Source organism: Eschrichtius robustus, chromosome 3 (genome assembly GCF_028021215.1).
Source record: "Eschrichtius robustus isolate mEscRob2 chromosome 3, mEscRob2.pri, whole genome shotgun sequence".
NCBI classification, from domain to species: domain Eukaryota; kingdom Metazoa; phylum Chordata; class Mammalia; order Artiodactyla; family Eschrichtiidae; genus Eschrichtius; species Eschrichtius robustus.
In genome coordinates, this window is record NC_090826.1 from 157,792,736 (window position 1) to 157,815,414 (window position 22,679).

Below are 22,679 nucleotides of genomic sequence, written 5' to 3' on the forward strand. Positions count from 1 at the left end.
CACCAATGGAGAAGGGGAGGTCAATGCCATCCATTCCTTCCCCAGACCTCCGCTGCCCTTCTGGCATTGCTCACTGTGGACGGTCCCCATGAATGTAGCTGGACAAGTGGGGTAAGATGGGACGGATGAAATGCCTATAACTGCTGTTTACTGCCTGCTCTCTGCTCCCATGTGCGGATCTTTAGCTGAGTCAATGTTTAACCCTTGTCTGGAGTCAATGTTTAATCCCAGGTCAGCCAGCCCTGAAATTTAGCGTTCCTTGGTAAGCCAAGAATATGTAGTATTTTAGTATCAATCACTGCAAAATAGAATTGTGACAGTGGATCTACCAAAGCTAAATAGCAAGCCCCATTCCCCCCTTTATTTTTTAAGGACGTTGACTGTTTGGGATCGTTTATGCCAAGTATCCTGCCCTCGCCATCAGCAAATAATGATCTAGCATTTCCTGGCCCCAGCTGTCATCTACTGGCAGGAGCACAGCATTGGCTCTTCCTGTTCTAATTTCACCTTTGAGGCTTGGGAGAGGGCATGGGATGGGGATGACTGCCCTTTTGCTCAGCTGAGTGCTGCTGTCTGGCAACGCGGTCCCTAGTGTGGTCACTGCCTGGAATCCCAGAGTAGAACCGTCCAGTTGGCTGGGCTTGCTCGGGCAAGCTTTTGGGGGAGTTTCTGAGCACAGACTTATGTTCGGAGGCTCCCTGGTGAATCTTCCCATTAGGAAGTAGGTAGAAGGAAACTTCATTATAAATGCTCTATGTTTGCCTGGCTACTGGGTGATTTCATAGGGGCTCCCCAGGGCCCTTCTTAAGGAGCTTGGAGCATAGCATCTATGATCTGGCAGCATTGTGTCCATGACAAGAACAAGCTCAATGAAGGAAAAGTCAGAATGGCAAGCTGGGTGGTGGACATGTGGGGAGTGTGAAAGAGGGGGAGAGGGCTGCGACCAGATTAGAGGTTCAGGTTACTGAATGTGTTGGAGAGGGTGACTTACTGGCCAAGTGTGTGCACCTGAGCCTCAAATCTTTTCTTTTTTCTACATGAATTCACTGAGTCACCTCCTTCTCCCTGACTACCTGCCTCCCTGTGTCACTGCCCAGACGTCCAATCCCTCATCTGTTTTCCTAGCTCTGTTGACTCCCAATCAGGGAGTGAAAACAACATTTCTTCTAGGCCTTCCGGGGTGGTGGTGAGGGGGATTGTCTGTACTCTATCATTGTGGCTGGTGGGGTAGTGAAGGCAGAGACTGTGGTGGGTGCCCCCTGAGCCTGTCTCTTGCCCCGAGGAGGCTAGGAGTGATGAAGCTGAACATGAAAGAGCCTGGAAATGGAAAGTTGGCCTTGGTCCCAAGGCTCCCTCTATTTCCCCTAAGCCGGTCCTGGGACCCCAAAGAGCTTTTATTCTCTGGTTCTGAGAGGCAGGAACAAATGAGCAAACCATTTCTGAGGTTACCAAGCCACTCTCTTGCCCTCTACTACCTCCATCCCTTGGCCAGGAAGGGGCGGAAGAAGGAAGATTTTCAAAGTAGACATCCAAAGTCAACAGAGGGTCAGGTGACAGGGCCCAGCCCCTCTCATAAGCTACTGGTGTCCTCCTGAAGCCTTGCTGTTTCCTTGTTCCTGGTCTGAGCCTGGCCTTTAGCCCAAGGTTTGCCTAGCAGGCAGCCATTGGGAAAATGTCCCCTGTGATCCCCTGCAGCCTGTGCCCTCTGAGCCTCAACAGTCCCACCTGTATAGTGGTGTACCATCTGCTTCTTTCCGGTGACGTATACTGTAATTAATTTTCAGTTTTCTGTGCTACACGGGTGGAGGAGAGTGCTGGCAAAATGAAAAGTTTAGACAAGTTGCATTTCCTAACCAGTCTGCCCTTCCCATGCCAGGCTCTAAAGAAGTGAACTCCCTGATGCCCTTTTTCTGAATTCGTGTCTGAAGTGAGGTGCAACGTCTTCAAATTATGGGACAACTTGGAAAACGCCTTTGGTCATGGTCATCCTGGCTCTCTTCCTCTTGTCTAAGATACTCAGGGCTGGGGAGCCAGGACTCTGTAACATTAGGAGAAGAAGTGGCCCTTGTTGATTGACCCTCTACACTCAGAGCAACACTGGTAGATCTAGGTCAAGGCAGCAAACAGGCCAAGGTTGGGAACTCGGCCAGAGGTTGGAAGAGGCAGGACACAGAAGACGCCAGATGCTAATCAGGGAACACATGTCTTCAACAAAACGGGACCAGGAGGCAAATGGTGGCCTCCTGACCCAGTGCCTCAGTGCTCGTGGTTTCTACGAGCCTCTAGGAGTATGGCACAGGGTCCTTTCCTGCAGCTGGCACCTCTCTGCTGCCTGTCTGGCTTTCAGCTGACCCCCTGGAGAGCAGGCCATGGGGTGACTGCTCATCCCCTTGCTGATAGTGAAGGCAGCAGGTTGACCTGGGAGGGCCAGTGCCTGCAAGCCAAGCTGTGTCACTTCAAGAAAAATGGAGGGCTTGGTGGCCCTGGACCCTGCATGCAAGGCCACCCACAGAGAGTGCGTCTCCTTTCGTGTAGAATCTCCATTCTCCACTGAACGTTTGTCAAGCTGTTAGCCCTGGATTATCTACACCAATGGAAAACAGTCACATAATCCATGTCTACTTGGCTGAAGTGAAGTATAAGTCTTTCTGTGGAAGTACCTTCCTCTTTATATCTGACTGGAGCTGTTATTTAACTGATTCTGTATTTCCCAGACCCCACTGGCTCCTGGAGAAGAGGAAGAAATCCCCAAAGTCTTAGTGGAGAGCATGAGAAGTTGTCTGTGGAGTTAAGCGTTTGCCCTGAGTTACCTGTGACAGACGGACACCCCTGCAGGCGATTAAGATCTGAGCTCAATTTGTACAAATGCCAATAAGGACCTCGGGGCTGGTGAGTGAATCTTTAGCTCTTAGTTCCAGCTCCCTGAACTTTTCCACTTCACTTAGCCAGGACAGGAATAAGTCAGCTCAGTGATTGAAGAGAACAAATTACTGGAAATGGTTATGAAATTTTTACACCCAGGCCTAAAAGAGGAAAACAAGGATTCCTCTAGAACCTTAAACAGGGAAGGCCTGACCAGCTATGCAGGCCATAAGTCCAAGTATGGAGGTGCAGCGCCGTGATCAAGGATCTAGGCTGTAGCTGCTGTGCGTTCAGTGCCCAGGTGTGTAGCTACTTCCTGCCTCCAGCTTCAGTCTTCTCATCTGTAAAATGGGGATTATCCTGCCTACCTTACAGAAATGTTGCATCAAATGAATACGGAATGTGAAAACACCTAGGGGCGTGCCAGCTATGTAGAGATACTTAACGAACAGTAGCAGCATTAATAATTAGCGGGGTGAGAACGGGAGGGTTGAGCCCTAACCCGGAGAACATGCTTGATCCTAGGAAAGTCAGTGCTTCCCTGCCCTGTATCTTGGATTAGAAATCTCCACGGACACTTCCCTGATTCCAGCTTCAGAGGTGGAGTGTCTCCCTGCCCCTCATCCCAGAGGTGTGGGTATCATGCTAGCTGGGGATATGAGATTAAAAAACCAAAGCACTGACAATACCCAGCAGTGGACGTGGCCTGCTTAGCCTGCTTAGCCTGCTTTGGCTCTGGTCCCTTAAGTCCAGGCTCCTGCCCCACTGCAGGCATCCTTTAGCCCATAAAGGAGAGCTGTAAGCCTTCGGGGCTGCCCCACTTCCTTCCTGGCCAAGATTTCCCTCAGATCTTATCTCGGCTCAGCTCCAAAGACTTTGATCTTGGCTCTGCTCCATCCATTTGAACTTTTACTGGCTCCTCTTGCTCGAGGACCTCAGCTTTCCCTGGAACTCTGATTTGGCAGTCTTTCCTACTTCTGGAAGCTGCCCCTGACTCCAGCCACTTGGCCAACACCCTCACTGGCTGGTCCCCTCCTTCCCCCAGGCAGGTGGTCAGGCAGAATGCCCCAACGGCTGAATCCCAGACAGAAGGATTACAAGAGCTCAGAAGGAGGAGGGGGCCAGGAAAGGGGTGGTCAAGGGAAGCTGTTGAGAAGGAGTGATCCTTCATATCAGAGTGGGAACAGGAGAGTCTCAGTTGGTTTTATGGCTTAACGCAGGGATTGGCAAATTATGGCTCTCGAGCCAGATCCAGATCCAACCTGCTTCTGTAAATAGTTTTGTTGGAACATAGCCAAAGTCATTCACTTAGGGATTGTCTCTGGCTGCTTCTGTGCTGCCAGGGCAGAACTGAGTAGTTGTGACAAGAGGCTGTATGGCCTGCAAAGTCTGAAGTATTTACTATCCGGACCTTTCCCAAAGAGGTTTGCTGACCCCTGGTTTAGTGCATCAAGCTTCCCCAAACAAGAAGCGATTTGAGGAACCCAGTCCTGTGAGGTTGCTTCACCAAAACACAATAGTCCAAAACCCGGGGAAACACACACAATGTCCCCACCCCCCAGAGCTATTCACAATGCACCTTAGTGAACTAAAGTCTTCCAAAAATCCTGCACAAAACCTGTTTTTTGTTTAACCCACATTTCCCAAACTTTTTTGGTCTACCAAACCTTTTTCTCAGCATACCTCTTAACAGTCCTCAGAAGCTAGCATTCTGTGGACGCCTCTGGAAAACTCTATCAGGTGGAATGATCCTGTACAGCCTGGGTTCTCTCCCGTCCCTGCCTCTAATGAGCTGAGTGACCATGGTTGAATTACATACCATTCAGGGCCTGCTTCCTCATTGGTTGGATGGGATAACAGTGGCTCTCCTATCTCTTTTACAGGTGTTTCAGGCAGGTCCCTGAGATCATGTGCATGAAAATGGTCTGGAGCTAGGGCTGTGGTGTCATTGATTTTTGACGATGAGTTTTGCTCTGATACATTGTTTAGCAAAGGTGAAGTGGGGAAGCCACCAGGTCAAGGTCGTGAGTTCCCTTTTCTAGTCCTCACCCTGCTATTCCTAACTGGGTTAACTGAGTGACTTTCAACAAGTTACTTCCCCCCATGGGGTCTCAGTTATCTCACCCTGGGCAATGGATTTTAGACTGGTTAATCTCTGAGGATCTCTTAGCTCTGAAATTTGGTGATTCCATTTGGTTAGATGCAGGCAACTTCCCTGCTTATCCAAAGCAGTGAGTCTTTCTCTCCCAAACCATGAAAATGACATCGTATTGATTTTCTCTGGACAGTGTCTGGGTTCAGCCCCAGCTATGAGGAGGTAGTAAGGAAGGAGGGATTTCTGGTGCTGCTGACAGGTTAGGAGAGAGGGCTGAGCCTTCTGGGAATGTCTACCTGACAATTCTTGACTTGATACTGGAACCTTTCTTTCCCTTCTCTTCCACTGCTCAAGGGCTGCTCTGTCCAAACATGACGTTCAGACAGCTTGCTGACAGATCTGGCAAAATAAAAGAGCAGATGCAATTCCTGACAAGACAGTGGGCCCAAGAGTGGAGCCAAAGTCCCCCAACAGGCACGAGATAAAGTGATTGTAAAGCAGAATCCACATAAAATTCCTCTTGGCCACCTTCTCTCTTATCTGTCCCTCTTACCATAACCACTTTCCAGCTTCATCATCAGTCCTTGATATCAAGGATTTACAAGCAGTTGAATAAGAGGAGCTTTATGAAGGAGATGAGAATCTACTGAAAAATACCCTCTTCCTTCATGAACTTAGGAAACTCCCAGAAAATCTTGACTGGGTCAAAAGGTCTACAGCATAATAACTATGGGGCCAAATGGGCAGGGATGAATTGGGAATGAGGGTTCTTCCTTTTGGTTCCTGTGTAAGGACCTATGGGATCATCTAGGGGACTCCCAAACGAAGGGGGATTCAGAACATCTGTGTTGGCAGGGTCCCCAGAGGTCACGGAGCCCATGCCCCTCCGGTCAGTCATTCAGTCACAAATATTTATTGGGGGCCCTACTGAGCTGAAGTTCTTTGGGGACATAGTGAGATGGAGAAAACACAATTACTGCCCTAAGAGCTTAGAATGTACTTGAAAAAGATATAGTTTAATGTGTGCAGCAGGCTGAGTGTTAAGAGATGTCAGAAAAAAGGGGCACCTACCAAGGGCTAGGAGTGATGGCTGAAATTTTGTTAATTCTCCACTCTGATCGGAAGCCTCTCATATTTTCAAACCTCCAGGAATGGAAATCCCACTTTTTCCGGGTCCACTGACCTCCTCCAGTAACAAATAGATCCTTTCTGGCAGCCTTCTTTGAGTCATAGTGTCACCTTTGGCCATGAAAAGTGCTGCACCTTCCTTGGTCCAGTGATGGTCAGCCTTTGCTTCCCCAGATGGAGTCCCAGCTCCCCAAGCTTCCCTTCATACAGGCGGAGGAAGGAAGAGAAGAGGCTGGGGCTATGGTATTCGGTCCTGGTTCTTTTTTCCACGGTGACTGCGTGGCTTATCCTTCCATTCCTCGGGGTCCAGGGTCCCTCTCTGGGATGCTCAGGCTGGCACGGAGAGGAGGAGGGTCATCCTGGAGTATCTCCCTTTCCACCTGGGGAAGCTGGTCTGGCTGGAGGCTCAGCTCCGGGAACGGTGTCATCTGAATCAAGGTGACCCCTGATGACCTTTCTGTCTCCTGAGCTGCACAGACACAGAGCACACTGTGAGCGTCCTGGGCACTGAATTTGATTCCTTGAGAACCACCTTCACCCACCGCAAGCCTCAAGGACTTCCTGACACAGAGGATTTGCAACTGAGCCCTTAGATCGGCAGGGATTGGGCCAGGCCTTTGGGGCGCTGGGTCTGAGAATCTTAGCCCCTTTGACTTGCTCCCAGAGCATCTCACTCTTTCCTCGCCAGATCTAAATGCCGTGGAGCAGTCCCTTTAGGAATGTTTAAACCTGGGCCTGGTGCTGTAAGAGACTTCCAGCTGGGCCGTGCAGAGGGTGCAGATGCAGTCTGGTTCCACATTTGGACCCTGTAATCCGATCTGCTGTCGGGATTGTTCACGTGGTTCATATGACTACCAGCTGCCTTGCCATCTTCGGAAGAGCTTCTCCTTAAGCTCTGGGATGCCACTGAGACATAAATACATAGACTACTTTCCCATTTGATTGATAAAGGAACCAAGGCCAAGCTTGGTTAAATGGCTCAGACTAGAATTTAGCAGCACTTCTACATCCAGAAGTCCTGGTACCAACGCTGACCCCGACCCAGTCCTGAGGGAGTCAGATGGGAACAAGCACTCCCCTTCCCGGCCTTGGGGCGACTTAAGCTCCACTTACAGCTCCTCTTTCTCTGGAGCTTCCTTCGCAGCATAACAAGAGCCGTCAGCATAAGCGGACACAGCACCGAAGAGACTGGAGTCAGCATCCGAGAGATGTTTCTCTCTTCCAGAGAAGCACTGGGGAGGGGATGGTAAAAGCACAGGAGAGGGGAGGTTGGAGTTGGGTAGGAGACTGAAGACCCTTTGGCCCTTGCCCCTCATTTTACAGATGAGAAGCTGAGGCCAAGGCAAGCTGTCTGCCCGAATTCCCATGGAGGGTTAGTTGCCGAGCTGGGACTAGGTCCCCTGCCTTCTGGTTCCCAAGCCCTGATCTTTTCCCTCCTCCACCAACGTGCCACAGTGGGCAAGAGAAGTGAGTGAGGGTCAGGGCATCTACGCTTGGCATTTGGCTTTGCCACAATCTGTCTTTGCAGCTTCAGTGAGTCACCCCCCGACCTCGTCGGAGCTTTGTTTCCTCATCTTTAAAAAAAAAAAGTCCCAACAGTCCCACCTAAATATTCCATTATTCTAGTGCTTATATTTTTGCTTGAAAGTCACATGAAGATACTCAGATAGCGTTCTCCCAGCAAGGACCCTTGAATGAGGGAGGATTCTGACTTTCATGTCCCTTGTGCTTTACTGTCCTGAGGTCACAAAGGGAGAGGAGTGGGCAGACGGAAGGAGTCACAGAGGTTAGCTCACTGAGGGGCGTGCAAAGGGATGGAGCAGATGTGGAGTCCCAACGGGGAGGGCAGCCTGGGGGTTTACCTCTTCACGTGGGAGTCCTTGCCCAGGGGCCTGAGGGGCCTTGCTGCCAGGGCCTGGCTTGGCGTCACTTGGGGACCACTGTCTCCAGCAGGGGTGTCTAGGTCTCCTTCACTGCTTCCTTCCGCAGATGCCATCTCTATGCTGGTTGGCTCCAAGGTCCACACAGCTGCAACTGGGTTGGTTCCTTCAATGGAGCGCAGGGCTTGTGGCTTAGAAACCGACATTTCTTCTTGGAGGGTTTCCCACATCCATTTTTCTGAGACCAGGGTTGATGGCCTAATGGTCGCCATGACCTTCTCAGCTGTGTCTGGGGCTATTCTGACCCTCTCTGTGTCCTCTCTTTGCCTATCAGTCCCAGTAGTTGTTTCCCTCTCTCTTTTGCTGGCCCTAGCCCTGTTTGCTTCCAAACTTCTGGTGCTCCACTCTCGATCACCTTCTGTTGTATTGGACACACCTCTGATGGCTGAAGCTGGACTCTGCGGAGTGGGGATGGTTGCCCAAATGGAACCCTCTAGCTGGCTGCCTGTCCCTGGAGCTACTACCCCAGTTGCTCCTGGGGTTTGTCTTCCCTTAGCTGAAGCTGCGGTTTCGCTGGTTCCTAGAGTCAGAGCAACTCTGTCCCATCCTGTCCCTTGTCTCTCTATAGTCTGGATAGTTCCTGGTGTCTGCCTGTTGGCCACTGGCGATACCGTCACAAAGGATCCCGTGATGAGCTCACCAGCAGCCAGAGTGGCTGCGGGGATGGTTCTGGAAAGACCTGTGTGAACAGCAGAAGGAGACCAGATGAGAAGGCTATCCGGGCTGCCTACAGGACACCAGGCTGCAAAGGACACCAGGCTTGACGTGTTTGCTCCATGGAATGCAACTTCACTAAGCAATGCAGTCTTTGGTCAATATGTTGGATAAAATAAAAAATTGGGAAAACCAGATGTGTTCTCTAGTCTGTTGCCAATATTGACATTTTATGTCCCTATCTCCTTTTACACCCGCATATTCTCTATCCAGCTGCCCCAGGACACCATGCTGTCCCCTTTCCCAGGGCCCACATCCCTTCACGTACTGCTTTTCAAATAAGAAAAAAAGAAAACTCCAGTCACAGCAGAGCAGCCAATGTCGGCAGATGGTTAGATAGCAACATCTAATCAAACAAGTCCACTCTCTGGACTCCTGCCTGCCTGAGCCATCTCTCCGGTAGACCAGCCTTTCATAGCCTGGATGCCCTTCCTTGGACTCTGGGTACCTGACTCTAGATCAACTCTCCAGAAGGAGCCACACACGGCATTGGCCTGGTAGCTGTCGGATGTCTGCTGAGAGGCTCAGCCTTAGGAAGAGCTCAGTCCCCATTCTTCTGCATTGCCTGTCTTATGCGCTCTGCACGTCTGAACAAAGAGACATCATGACCATAAGAAGCCATGTCCTCCAATTCACCAGCTTCACGGAGCTCTCTTCAAATATATGTGCCACAACTTTCGGGGGGAATTGGGTGAGATAGACTACGGGGATTCAACTGGGACGTTTTCCCTAGTATCTACCTTCCCTCTGAAGGTGGTCTCCATCTGAAATGAAAGTCTATGTCTTAAAGTCCTTACCTGACCCCAGCTTTTCATCATCACTTCCCTTGTGTTTAAAGCCCTCCTGGACCTCTGGGTCTTCTGTTGCCCCTTCCCCTTCCTAGCATTCATGTCACCAAACTTGACCTGCCAGCCATCAGCCCTTACCTGCAGAGATGGTCAGGTTCATGCTGAAGAACAGCATGTTGTTTGTGTTTCCAATGCCACAGCGGTAGTGCCCCACATCCTCCGGGGACAGCTGGGAGAGCCTCACCACAAACAAGCCTCTTTGTGGGAAGTCTCTTAGGACCACACGGCCACGGTAGCGACGGTGAGTGTAGCGGTTGGTGGACACGATGGTGTGGCAGGCCCACGTCAGGGGGCTTAGGCGGCACCAGTACTTCCTCGGGTGGCTGTTGATGGAGAAGGGTGGGTAATGGCACTGGATGGTGACAGCTCCCCCAGGCTCCCCAGACACCAGCCTCGGGCCCTTCAACGCATTTGCAGCTGCAGGCAGAGAAAAAAAAAGTCCGGGGCAAGAGTGCTGAATTTGTCACTGTTTGGGGAGCTATGAGCTCCAAACTCTGCCAGAGAGGGAACAGGTCAGAAAATGCCTCCGTGAAAGTGAAGCTAAAAAGAATCAATATAGAAATGTCAGAGCTTAGCCACTAGGTTAGGAGTAGCTCCAAGGTATGAAATGGAGCTGTGTCCAAGGCCCCATGGAGAGATGAAAACGCAAGAATAATCTTACCACTATTTAGCTAACCACTATTGAGCTTATCATGTACAGGTGATCTTGTACATGTCCATCCAAAGCCTGGATTCACGCCACTGTGCTCCAGTGCAGATGTTTTACAAAAAATGCAAATGTTTAACAAGCTGCCATCTAAGCACCTGTAAGAAGGCCAAGGCTGACAGAAGGGCTGTGGTTTATTTGCATGGAATGTAAAAGAGAGATGTTAAAACAACAAGGTCCTACTGTATAGCACAGGGAACTATGTTCAATATCCTGTGCTAAACCCTAATGGAAAAGAATATGGAAAAGAATATATATATGCATAACTGAATCACTTTGCTGCACAGCAGAAATTAACACGACACTGAAAATCAACTATACTTCAATAAAAATTTTTTTTAAAAGAGGGATGTTAAATAGTAAAAACAGATGAGTGTGACTTCTGCTGAAAGGAGAGGGTGCTGGAAGCACAGGAATCCTGCTCTGCTCGGTGGGCGACTCCCCAGACCATCATTTTCAAAAACGTTCATACTGCTCACTTCTCTAGAAATGGAAATAACCAAGTGCCACTGTCAAAGCACAGCAGAATTGTGAATATGTCTGCTTTGGCGGTAGGCATGAATCACAGTTGAAGCACAGTTTATGGCCCTTTTACTGACTTAAATTTGATCCAATGCAAGCAGAAACAAAGTTTACTCTTTCTCTCACTGCCTCTTCGTACTAGCTCTGGGATGTCTCTCCTCCTTGATGAAATCTCAGACATAATTTCAAGTATAGTAGCGTTCATAGTCTCACTTGGATAAGAAAATGTCCAGCCCAGTGACTGCTGCAACTCCAGCCTCTTATCCAACTGAAGCCTTTTCCTATTTCCCAGCTACACTTGGAGGCCTGATGTGGGGGAGGGGGACAGGTCGGGGTCTCTTGCTTTGCTCGATCCCTTCCCCTACTCAGAACAGTTCTTGGGGCCCCTCTGGGATTGGGTGTGGAGGGGAGAGACGAGAGGTGAATGGAAAGTCGTGATCTGCTGGTGGCGCCCTCCAGGCATGGCAGACATCCAGAGCTGCGTCCTTCCCTTTTGCCTCCCAGATCGCTTGTCCGTGGCCTCTGGCTGCAGCTCCCTCCTGGTAAGAACTGCCTCTCCTCCTGCTGGCCTTTTATGACTCCTGCACCACCAAGCCTAGGACTTCTGGCCACGTGCCCCTCTCGTGGTTACAATCCCTTCTGGGTAGACCTCTTGGTAGAGGCCCTGGGGCAGCTCCTTTCTGTGGGACCTACATTTGGCCCCAGGAAACACACCTTTGTCCTGCTGTCAGGAGAAACCTGGGACATACAGCAAGCTTGTTGAGTGGCATCCTAGAAGTTCCTTCTCTTACTTGGCTTAAAGTGAGGAGGAGGTGATCCGTCTTGTCCCCCAGGAGCAGGTGGTGGAGAGCACAGCACACTGTCTCTCTCCAAAAAGCTCTTCTCTTCTACCTCTGATGATTCTTCAGGAGACTACACGGTGGGCTATTTCTGGAACAACCAGCTTTGCCATCTCTCTCCATAGTCCTGCCCAGGTGGTTCAACGTGTTGCTTTAGGATGTGGGTGCCTGGCATCTATCAATTTGTTCTATGCCTTTAGCACCTCTGAATCCAAGAAAGTTTAATCCTGTTGCCAGGACTGGCTACATAATTTGCAGGGTCCAGTGTAAAATAAAAATGGAGGATCCCTTATTCAAAAGTTACTAAGGATTTCACCATGGCAACAGTAGAGCATTAAACCAAGCACCTTCTGAACGGGGTCCTGTGTGACTGCACAGGGCACATGCCCATAAAGCTGGCCCTGCCTGTTGCATATGTCTTGAGGTCTCATTATAGGAAGAGTCAAGGCCATAAACGTTAGGGATAAATCAATACTCATTGTAGGTTTAATTAAGCGACACACCACAACTATGTCACTATTGATAAAGTTAAATGGCAACTTATCATTAAAAAGTAAGAATCTTCGTAATTACAAACAAGGACCACCTCAGGATGACAGTGACGGTGCTCTGATAAAGTGTTCACACCTCATGTTTCAGGAATCTGCATGTGATCTACATGCGGCGCAGGCAAAAGGATTAAGGAGCCCCATTCATCAGCGGGAAGGGCTGTTCTGACTTCGCAGCTGAGAGCTGATTAGGAATCCTTAATCAACTTTTGCAATAAACATTTTTTTCTTTTATAAATACCAAATTTCACTTACCCTTAAGAACTTATTCGGTGGATGACTAGTAGCTCTTGGTTATATATAATAAAGGTTTTCGGAATTTAGTACTGGTTGCCTGTGAGAATTACAGAAAGGGCTGGCATTTTAGGATCAATGTGGTGCCTGCCAGGGGTCCCTGCGGTGGAGGCGGTGCCCCTGCTCTCATTCACCCGTCATCTCCCACCAGTTGCCCACTGTACGGCTTCAGTCAGGGATGGGCGAGTGAGGCCTGCACTGGAGCTTGACCTGGTCTGAGGAAGCGCAAAAGGCCTGCGACAGGAGCAGGGAGAGTAGGGGTGGTGCCTGGGATGGATCACTCCTCCCTCCAGCAAAGGGGTGAGAAAACCGGGCGTGTTTCCTTGGCCCAGAGGGTGGGCCCAGAGGGGAGAGAGCCATCCCACAGCCACCTGAGACGGGGTCTTCCGTGTGGAGGGGCCAAAGCAGAACCTGGGGCACAGGGAGGAGATGGGCCCTCGAAGGAGCCACAAAGGCATCCACAAGAGGAGGAGCCAGCTCGAGAGCCCTGCCAGGCCAGAGAGTTCTAAGCCATCCCATCAAGTAAGAGCTGCCTGGCTCCTGTTCTCCTCCCATCTGCTGCTGTGACCCTACTGGTCTCCCAAGTGCCAGCTGCCTCGGCAGGGAGGAGAAGGAGCAGGGGAAGGGGGAAGGCAGCCCCTGGACCCCTCCCTGCCTTCCTGACTGCAGGCCTTGGGTGACGAAGGGGCATTAAATTATTGACCAAAATATTTAACCGGCCACTTACAATGATCAAATTAGAACATCTGAGACTTAAAGGAATTAGGTTAAGACTCTGATATGTTCGGAGAAAAATCATGGGCCAGCCTGAGTTTTCATCTGCGGGCCGGGGAAGCTTGCTCCTACTGAAAAATTTTGAAGGGGGCATTGGGAGATGAAAATAAAGAGGTGGTGTGATTATATCACAGAGGGTTCTCGCCCAGATATAAGCTACCTTTGATTCATTAAAATTCTGATTTGTTTGTAAGACAGACACAATTGTTAATCCTTTTTTTGTATTATCATAACGTTTGTTTTTTCATCTATTCTTTCAACAGTTATTTGTTAAGCATCTACTTGGGTACCAGACACTTTAAGCACATACTCACTATATTCCTCAATGGCTCCCCATTACCATCAAAATAAAACCAGATACCACAGCATGGAGACAGGACCATTGGTCCTCTGAGCCTGATCAGCACACCAGCCTGTCAGGACCTACAGAGCAGGAATTCTGTCTTTCATCCATGTGTCCCTAGTGCCTGGCACATGGTAGGCCCTCCATAAGTATGCATTGACTAAATAAGTAAATGTGTAGATGTAGTATTTACCCATCTGGTTTCTTTGTAGACTCTTCACTCTTTGGAGTAGGTCAGGGTTTTTATGTCCCTAGTACTGGGTCTGGCACTTGAGCGTTTTTAGAATGAGTAGAAATAGAGCAGTGCTACCTCTGGCTTTTGCACACCCTGGAACCCGTATCTTGCAAATGCAGCCGACTTTCAGTCATCAACTTGAATGGAAGAGAGCAGAGACAGATCAAAACTGTGAATATTCCAGCAATCATCAAGTCGGACATATGCCCTCTCATGTGAGCTCTCACCTCCCTCATTCCCTCTGACCCAGATCTGACCACTCCCTCGATCCAAAGCCATGCAGATGCCCAAACTACGGTGCAGGTGCTGAATGCCGCTGAGGTGCCCGCCAGGCATGTCTGCAGCCTGGAAGGCTCGGGTCTGGGTGTACAGGCTCTGAAGCTGGGCTGTTTGTGACTCACCCTGCAGCAGGCACAGTATGAGGAAGATAGGCATCTTCCATCCTGCCCTCTGGCTGGTGACCTGCAAAAAAAAACACTGTAGATGAAGAGGCCTGAGAGGAGACGAGTGAGAAGCTGGGCGAGCAGCCCTGGGACCTGGGCAAGCTCCTTCTCACTCTGGGATCTTGGTTTGCTCAGCGCTGGGGCTGGATCAGCTCCATCTAAGAGCAGGACGTACCTGCCCTCCGAGAGAAGCACAGCTCCATCCTCACAGCCCTAAACACGCACATTTGGCCTGGGTCACCACCACCAAGACTAAAAAACTCCCTCTGGGGGATTCCAGCCCCAGCACCCACCCACCTGCCAGCATGGAGCTCTGGATTTGGGGGAGCACTGTGTAGTGGAAAGACCCCAAGCTAGAAGTTTAAACCTTAGCTGCAACTGTGGGACCCTGGAAAGGTTACTCAGTCTTGGGGATCAGCTTCCTCTCCAGGGGGAATGAGAATCTGTGCGGGGCTGTTGTACCAGTTAAATGAGACTGTGTTAGAAGAGTCAACAGCAGGCCTGGTACTGAGTCGCTCGCTTCCCCTTCTCTTTTGCAGAAGGAGAATTGCTTCCGTCAAGGGAAGCTTTCTATCTCACTGGTAGTGTGCCTCCAGTCAATAATAGGAGTTAATTAACTCTCAGGCGAAGTAGTTTTCTGTTCAAGGGTCCTATTCTGTTTCTTCTCCGCAATTTCTAGAAAGCCCTCCTGGGCCCCCAGTCCACACTGATCTTCCCCTGCTCTGGTCTCTCTCACTGGCCTGGGGAGCTCCTTGAGGGGAGGACTTTGAGCCGCCAGGCTCTGAACCAGGATCTAGGCCGGTGTAGGTGCCCAAGGCACAGCTATTGTGAACAAGAACCTTCCACTCTTTTGACAGACACCATGCTGACCACTACTCAATGGCCTTCTGTTGCTTGCTGATTAAAAAGGCAGGGATGGTGCATTATACTTCATTTGTAGTTCCCACAGGGTTTTCATGGATGCTTTCTGAGTGACTAAAAATCTCTTCTTTGAATCTATCTACTGTCTGCAGTTCCTGGGACCTGTGGACTTTTTTTTCTAAAGAAAGCAAAATTAAGTTAGCCATAGTTTTCTCCTTCCAACGCTAATACACGTCTCGCTAATGTTAAGAACAGGCTCTGACAGTCAACGGTCTGGTCCCCTCGCCCCACCCCCTGTACAACTAGACAAAGCCACACAAGGCCGCTGGCCAGTCTGGGCTGTGGGCTAAAGGGGGAGAAGGGAACGAGGTGAGGAGGAGAGGGGGAAGGCAGAGCAAGTAGGAGAAGGGGAAAGGAAAGGTAAGGTGGGAGTTGAAAGAAAGGAGAGAGGAGAGAGGAGAGAAGGAGATAGAGTCCATGGTTGGCCCTGTAATGCAAGCTGTCGCCTCAGTGTGGCTCTGCCTAGCCATCTCCACTAAAGCCTCTGCCTGCTCTATCCAGGTAGGGCCCCCAGAGTGGCCAGATCTGGAAAAGTCCATGGGCTCCTTCTGCTTCCTGTGCCCTCCCCTTAGAACCTCCCGGGTCTTGGGCACCATCATGGCAGCCTCAGGCCCTCCCTGCCCTCCAGAGCTGCTGGTTTCCTGCCTGCACCTGGAGGCTTTCCCAGGTGCGCCTGCAGCTTATCTGTTGTTTGATTAATATTCACCAGGTCCAGGCTAATTCTGAGGCTGGTGCCCAGGTTCCCCCAGGTGAGATTTTCAAAAGTGCTAAGTGCTGACACAGCACATGCTGGGGCCAAAGTCTGCACTGCCCTGTTGGGGTTCTCTGAAGTGTGCACCAGTGGGTGCAGCTATCTCTCGGCTTCAGGAGCAAAAGCCGCCTCTGAGGGGCAATGAGGAAGCACAAGGTGTGAGATAAAATGCCTCCAAGGAGTTATCGGCCTTGACTAGAGGCTGCAAGGATAACATTCAACGGAAAGTCTCCAAGTCATCCACCTGCCGATAACCTTCAGAAAACCTCCCTCCAGGAGACAGGGAGCCCCAACTCAGCAGCTTGGGGCCACAGGCCTCTATGATCGTGCACAGCATTTTAGGGGACAAGGGCACATTGGGGAATTCTCTTGTCCCTCAGACCTGCTGGGAAGGGATCTACCCCATCTTCAGCACAGGCTGTTGTATAACTCCCCAAATCCCTACTGGCCCCCTGAGCCCCACTTCTCTCCTATGCCCCCATCCCTGTGGCAGGAGACAAGAAAGGAAGGAGGCAGATGTAGAGGGAAGAGCACAGAACCAGGATTCAGGAGGTTCCGCATTGCCCATGGCAATGACCTTGAGCAATGCCTCTTTCGTCTCCACTGCAACACAAGAGCTTTGACTGCAAGAGCGCCATGCTTCCTTCTCCTTCTTACTGTTAGCTGGTTCTAAATCCCTCAGGGGGCTGTAAGTAGTCATGCACTCTGGTGGGAGGGAGAATGGGGGTGAGCAGAAGAGTAGGGGGATGCTGGCCTGAACTCCAGAATCCTTCCCTGGCCCCCAGGAGCGAGGCCAGGCTGCTCTGGGATGGCCGTGGCTGCAACTCACCACCCACATCCGGAGACAAGCCCCCAACCTCTCGGGGGAAAGCCTCACCACACCTTTTGTTCTCCGGGCTTAGCTGGGGATTCTCCATCCATCTCTGTCCAGAAATAAAATCCACTTGGACTTCTTCTGTTTTTGATATGCTGGTGATTGGACGCCTTCTAGTTTCTTTTCTTTAAACCTTGAGGCTGAGTTGGCTGTCTGATGTGATGGAAGGCAGCTGGAGTTCGCACTGGAAGATGGAGGGATGAGGTATAGCCCTGCCACTCACCTCTCCACACTCCCATCAAGTCACTTCACGCTGGATCTTGGCTTTTATTTCATATAAAGAGGGAGCCAGTCCAGGTCCCTTTTTGTTCTTACTGTCATTTATCCCTGCAGAACTTTTCCAGGGGTGATGACAGTGGCTTCAAGGGAAACACACTGACCCACATCCTTCTACCTCTCATTTCCCCTCCAGTCCAGGGTCCCAGACTTTTTAGGATGCCCCAGATCAGCCAGCCCGATCAGACCTCTCCCGGGTAAGTGATGCAACAACATGGCAGAGGAGAAAATTCAAGAGAGGAATTCCCCTGCTGGCTGGCTGGCATCTGGTTCCTCCTAGCTGGCTGGGCCCCTTCAATTTCCATGGGGAGGCAGTTTGAGTCCCTGACTCCAGTTCAGCTGCATGCCTGGTAGTTACCAGCTCAAGCCCTGGACAAAGCACAATAGAGTAAATGAGATGATCTCCATGGAGAAAGAACACTGACAAGTGTGGCTTATCCAAATGGATGACACACTTCAAAAATATCCCAATATTTCCCTTTGGAAGATATTTCATGGATGGGTTTTTTTTCCTTGTAGAAGATGTCATTTGCCTGCCTCTGTTGGTTTTAAACTGACATCAAAACGGAAGGCATAGGGGCTTCCCTGGTGGTGCAGTGGTTAAGAATCCTCCTGCCAATGCAGGGGACATGGGTTCAAGCTCTGGTCCGGGAAGATCACACATGCCACGGGGCAACTGAGCCCGTGCGCCACAACGACTGAGCCTGTGCTCTAGAGCCCGCGAGCCACAACTACTGAGCCCGTGTGCCACAGCTACTGAAGCCCATGCGCCTAGAGCCCGTGCTCCGCAACAAGAGAAGCCACCGCATGAGAAGTCTGCACGCCGCAACGAAGAGCAGCCCCCGCTCGCCGCAACTAGAGAAAGCCCGCGCACAGCAACAAAGACCCAACGCAGCCAAAAATAAAATTAAATAAATAAATTTATATAAAAACAAACAAACAAACAAAAAAATGGCAGGCATAGCCCAAGCACTCAACAACGAAGGGGATCCAGAGGATACATGTGCTGCAGACTACAGTTAAAGACTCTCACCAGGACCCCTGATAGAGTATGTAGCATCCTTGAGTCAATTAGAAATGGCACTTCTTCCTTAAGAAAAATAAATTTAATTGGTATATTGTTGCATAACTTGGATAACCATTGGGGCAGCATGTATTACCTATGCTTTCCCCCTTCTAGGTTTGCAGACAGGGTAAGGGTAGGAACTGAGCCACTGAAAGCAATAGGAGAGGAAAAGAAACACCTCCATGGGATGCCTGGAATATGGCTGGGACAAGACTGTCTCGTGCACCCGTGCATGCCAGTGTCCTTGGGCACAGCTGTGTGTACTGCTGGCCCGGGACTTGGTCATGAGCTCCAGATCTTCACAAATACCTAGGGCCTCCCATGTAAGTTTGAACACGTCTACAGTGTGGATGGCGTCCCCTTAGGCGTGGCCCGCTGGAGCAGTGTACAACCTGAAGAACTGTACGTGGTGGTCCTGCCTTCAGAGGCTTATCCCCAGGTTTGAATGATCTCTGTACAGGTGGTAGAGAGGGTTGATGCCTGGCTAGATTCTCCCCTCCCAGCTCTCCAGAGAGCAGTATAGCCTCATTGTTGATCACACAGACTTTGGAGTCAGGCTCCCTCCGAATTAATATCCCAGTTGTACTTTTTGCTGGGAAAGTGATATGGGTCAGATTACTTATCTTCTTTAAACTTCATTTTCCTTATCTGTAAAACAGAAGATTAATAGCACCTACCTTATAAAGTTCTTATGCGAATTAAGTGTGATAATCCATGTAACACGAAGTGCATAACCTGCAGTAAATTCTCAATAAATATTATCTGATAGTATTAATAGCTTGGCTTATAGCAACAGGGAGCAAGTGTCTTAAAGACTATTTGATTAGTAAAGACATAAGTTATAAAGTCCAGTTAGTTTGGAAAGCATGGGCCAGTTTTCAGAGCACTGGTCCAGAGCCAAGCTGGTCCCCTCTCTGAAGATTTATGGGGGTGAAAACGGTACTGGCTACTTCTCTTGGGAACATAACTGAATTCTCTTGCTCAGCACAAAGCCACAGGTGGCCTCTTTACACAGGTTTATGACACTGTGACCTTCTGATTACAGGGCCCAGACTCCAGAAAAAGGCAAAATAATACTTAGACCAAATGTCACATCTGGGAAGAGCTTTATCCCCTCCCTGACCCCCCACCTCCAACCCCCAATCCCAGTTGTAGCAAAGGATTTTATTTGCTCAATAGACACAGCAGAGGGAAAATCAACAAACAGAATGCTAACCAATGCAAGAAAAACCATTTGTGCTGAAACAATCTGTATTGATCTCTTTCCTCTCCAAAACATGTTTTCTAATGAATAAGAGCAATGTATAGAGATGTTTTATGCTTCCATGTCGCTGGTGGTCAAGACTTACATTCCTCCTTACACATCATTGCAAATTTTTCTGCTTCCTCTACCCACACATGTAAGCTTTTTTCTATCCTTGTTATTTGCGGGAGAGACACACCCTTCCTCCCCCTCCCTCAGCCAAGCTCTGGTCAGAATACTGAAGGCTGAAGAAAACATTGTTTAAAAACACTTGGATTACTACAAGTCCTTTATCACTTCCTTAGAAACTCATAGAGGGGACTTCCCTGGTGGCACAGTGGTTAAGAATCTGCCTGCCAATGCAGAGAACACGGGTTCGAGCCCTGGCCCGGGAAGATCCCACATGCCACGGAGCAACTAAGCCTGTGAGCTACAACTACTGAGCCTGCGCTCTAGAGCTCGTGTGCCACAACTACTGAGCCCACGTGCCACGACTACTGAAGCCCGCGTGCCTAGAGCCCGTGCTCCACAAGAGAAGCCACCGCAATGAGAAGCCCGTGCACTGCAACGAAGAGTAGCCCCTGCTCGCCACAACTGGAGAAAGCCTGAGCACAGCAACGAAGACCCAACGTAGCCAAAAATAAATAATTTTTTTTAAAAAAGAAACTCATAGAGGAAGGTGAACTATGCGACTTGTCACTCCTCCAAATGATAACAGAAGAAAGTAATTGTTATGCGACTTGTCACTCCTCCAAATGATAACAGAAGAAAGTAATTGTATAGAACAAATAATCGTTTTATAATGCCATTAGCAGGCTTTTACAACCCCAACCATCATTTGGCTGATAGCAAAGATTACGATCCAGCAACATTCACACCTTCCAAACACAGAAGACGTTTGTTCTGAAGGCAGCCAGGAGAGTGCTGAGGTGGTTAAGTTCCTGCTGGTAAAAGCACAGAGTAAAGAATCCCAGGAGGTTATTTCACAGACCATAGGAGTATACATATAGCCTAAGATCTTAGCTGAAACTCATCTCAGGATGTTGGTGTAGATCACTGTGGGAAAACATGCTCCACAGCTCTTAGCATAACCTTTCTGGAGTGACTTGAGTCTGGGGATTAAAACAAATATATTTCTTACTGGTTGGGATTATTTGCTTATGATGCTATTTGTAATAGACATTATCCTGTGATGACGAATCACTGGCCCTTGCAGGATGGAAGGGGCTCCAAATAACTAACTTGCCATGGAGGAGCAATTGGTCTCCCTGAGGAATGGTGCTGCACGGGGGACTTGGTGTTCAGCTCTGTTGCTGGCAGGTTGGACGCTCGTTAGCAACAGTGCTAAACTCAGCCTTGGTTAGTGGGAGCCCAGGCTGTTCTTGGGAGCCCAGGCTTAGTCCATCCCTCTGACCGTGACTACTTCTCTCTTGTGTCCATTGTGCCAGCACCACGGTGGCCAATGCCTGGAATTGGCTGATGCCAGATGGCCAAATCATTCTGTCTGCTTGGTAATTTAGTGCCTCTTCCATGGTGGATACTTTCTGGTGGGCATTAGCCTATGATACAAAGAGCTTCACACGTCATACAGCTCCCATGTCCATCCATGTGTCTTTAACCAATCTTTCAATCTTTCTCTACCCAGGCCTCCATCTATATTCTAACATCAGGCCATTTTTCCATTAACACAAAGTAGATGACCAGGTGCACTGCCTAAAGTTCTGCTTCCTGGAAGGACTTTCTCTTGCTCTCTCTGTTTTGCAAGGCCACTCCTTGTAACACAACTACTGGTTACTTTCAACTTGAACCCGCATATCAAACCAACTCATCTATAAACAAAGCCTGGGTTTTGTCCCTCTTCCATGTGGTTTAATGTGTGCTCTTGTGTGGCCCCTTATGGAGGGGCACTGGTGCAGCAGTGGTCGTGGAGATGAGGGACAGGCTACTTGATCATGCAGCCTGCTTGTGCCCTCAAGCCCTTATTGTGCTTGGTCCCAGCTGTACCACTTCCCATTTATTCTGAGTTGCTGCTGGCATACTTGACCTTATGACTTAGTAGGTGTAATAGCTCTCAGTTCACAATGGGCAGTTCCACGTGCATATTCATCTGGGGTCCTGTGTTCAGGTGTTACGCCTCTCCCAGGGCCCAGTATCATGCTAGCAGTTGTTTTTCAAAAGACATATGATTCTCCCTTGCAGGTGGCATGGTCTTGCCAAACAACCACAGGGGACTATGTGACCAGGTTGTGATTCTCCCACTGGGGCTTGTCATAAGCTCCACATAGCATCTTTTCCCAACACCTCTACCTCTAATATTAAGTGACAGGACTGCTTCCGTCTCAGCCTGGACCTGCTGCCGAGGTCCTGGTTGTGGACCCTGATCTGGGTCCCATGTGGAGAGTATGCTGCCTCCAGAACCAAAGAAGCTTGTCAAATATGCTGCTTCCTTCATTGTGGTGGAAGGTACAAGATATAATATCTTGTCTTTCACTTGGGCTGTGAGTTCCTGGCTGGCCCCTGATCATTGGACCCCTAAAAACATCGCTGATGTGGCGGTCCTCTGGAATTTCCAAGAGGTTTTCCTCCCATCCTCTGAGGCATGTGTGTCTTACTGGGGCCTCCAACATACTAGGTGCATCTTGCTCACCTGGCCTAATTAGCATAATACCATCAATAAATAATGGATAGATGTGACATTCTTCAGGATGTCCAGATGGTCCAGATCCCCTTGGACTGTATTATGACATAGGGCAGGGGAGTTAACATAGCCTTGGGGACAAAATTGTAAATCTATGTTGTTATTCGCCCATATAATTGCAAATGGTCTCTAATCCTTTCCTCTGAAGGGAATAGCAAAGAATGCATTCACCAGACCAAGGCTTCGTACTATGTGCCAGAGGCCAGGTCAAATCTGCTGTGGTAGATAAACAGATACAGTGGCTGGAATTGGGGCTAATATTTGGTTGAGTTTGCAAGAGTTTATTGTCATCCTCCAGGGTCCACTAGGTTTCTGAAGGGGCCAACTATTGAATCGAAAAGTGACATTATGGGAACTGCCACTCTGCTTCCTTTAGATCCTTAAGGGTGGTACAAATATCAACAGTTCCTCCCTACCATGCAATAACATTTTGTATTTATTATCTTGGCTGGGGATGTGCCAGTTTCACAAGCTTCCATGTGGCTTTCCCTGCAATGATAGCTCTGACCCACAAGCCTAAGACCCAATGCTTCAGCTAAAAAGCATGTCAACCCCAGTT

The 22,679-nt window shown here is 49.5% G+C and overlaps 1 protein-coding gene across 1 annotated transcript; it reads right to left on the reverse strand.

The window, feature by feature from the left end:
- Positions 1-6,081: 6,081 nt before the first annotated feature.
- Positions 6,082-17,188, reverse strand: FCAMR (Fc alpha and mu receptor). Its single transcript, XM_068538492.1, has 6 exons — positions 16,846-17,188; positions 14,250-14,310; positions 9,666-10,004; positions 7,948-8,704; positions 7,199-7,317; positions 6,082-6,554 (listed from the first exon to the last, which is right to left on the reverse strand). The coding sequence occupies exons 1-6, from the start codon at positions 16,882-16,884 to the stop codon at positions 6,370-6,372; spliced, it is 1,500 nt and encodes a 499-aa protein (XP_068394593.1). The 5' UTR covers positions 16,885-17,188; the 3' UTR covers positions 6,082-6,369.
- Between the last annotated feature and the right edge of the window lie 5,491 nt (positions 17,189-22,679).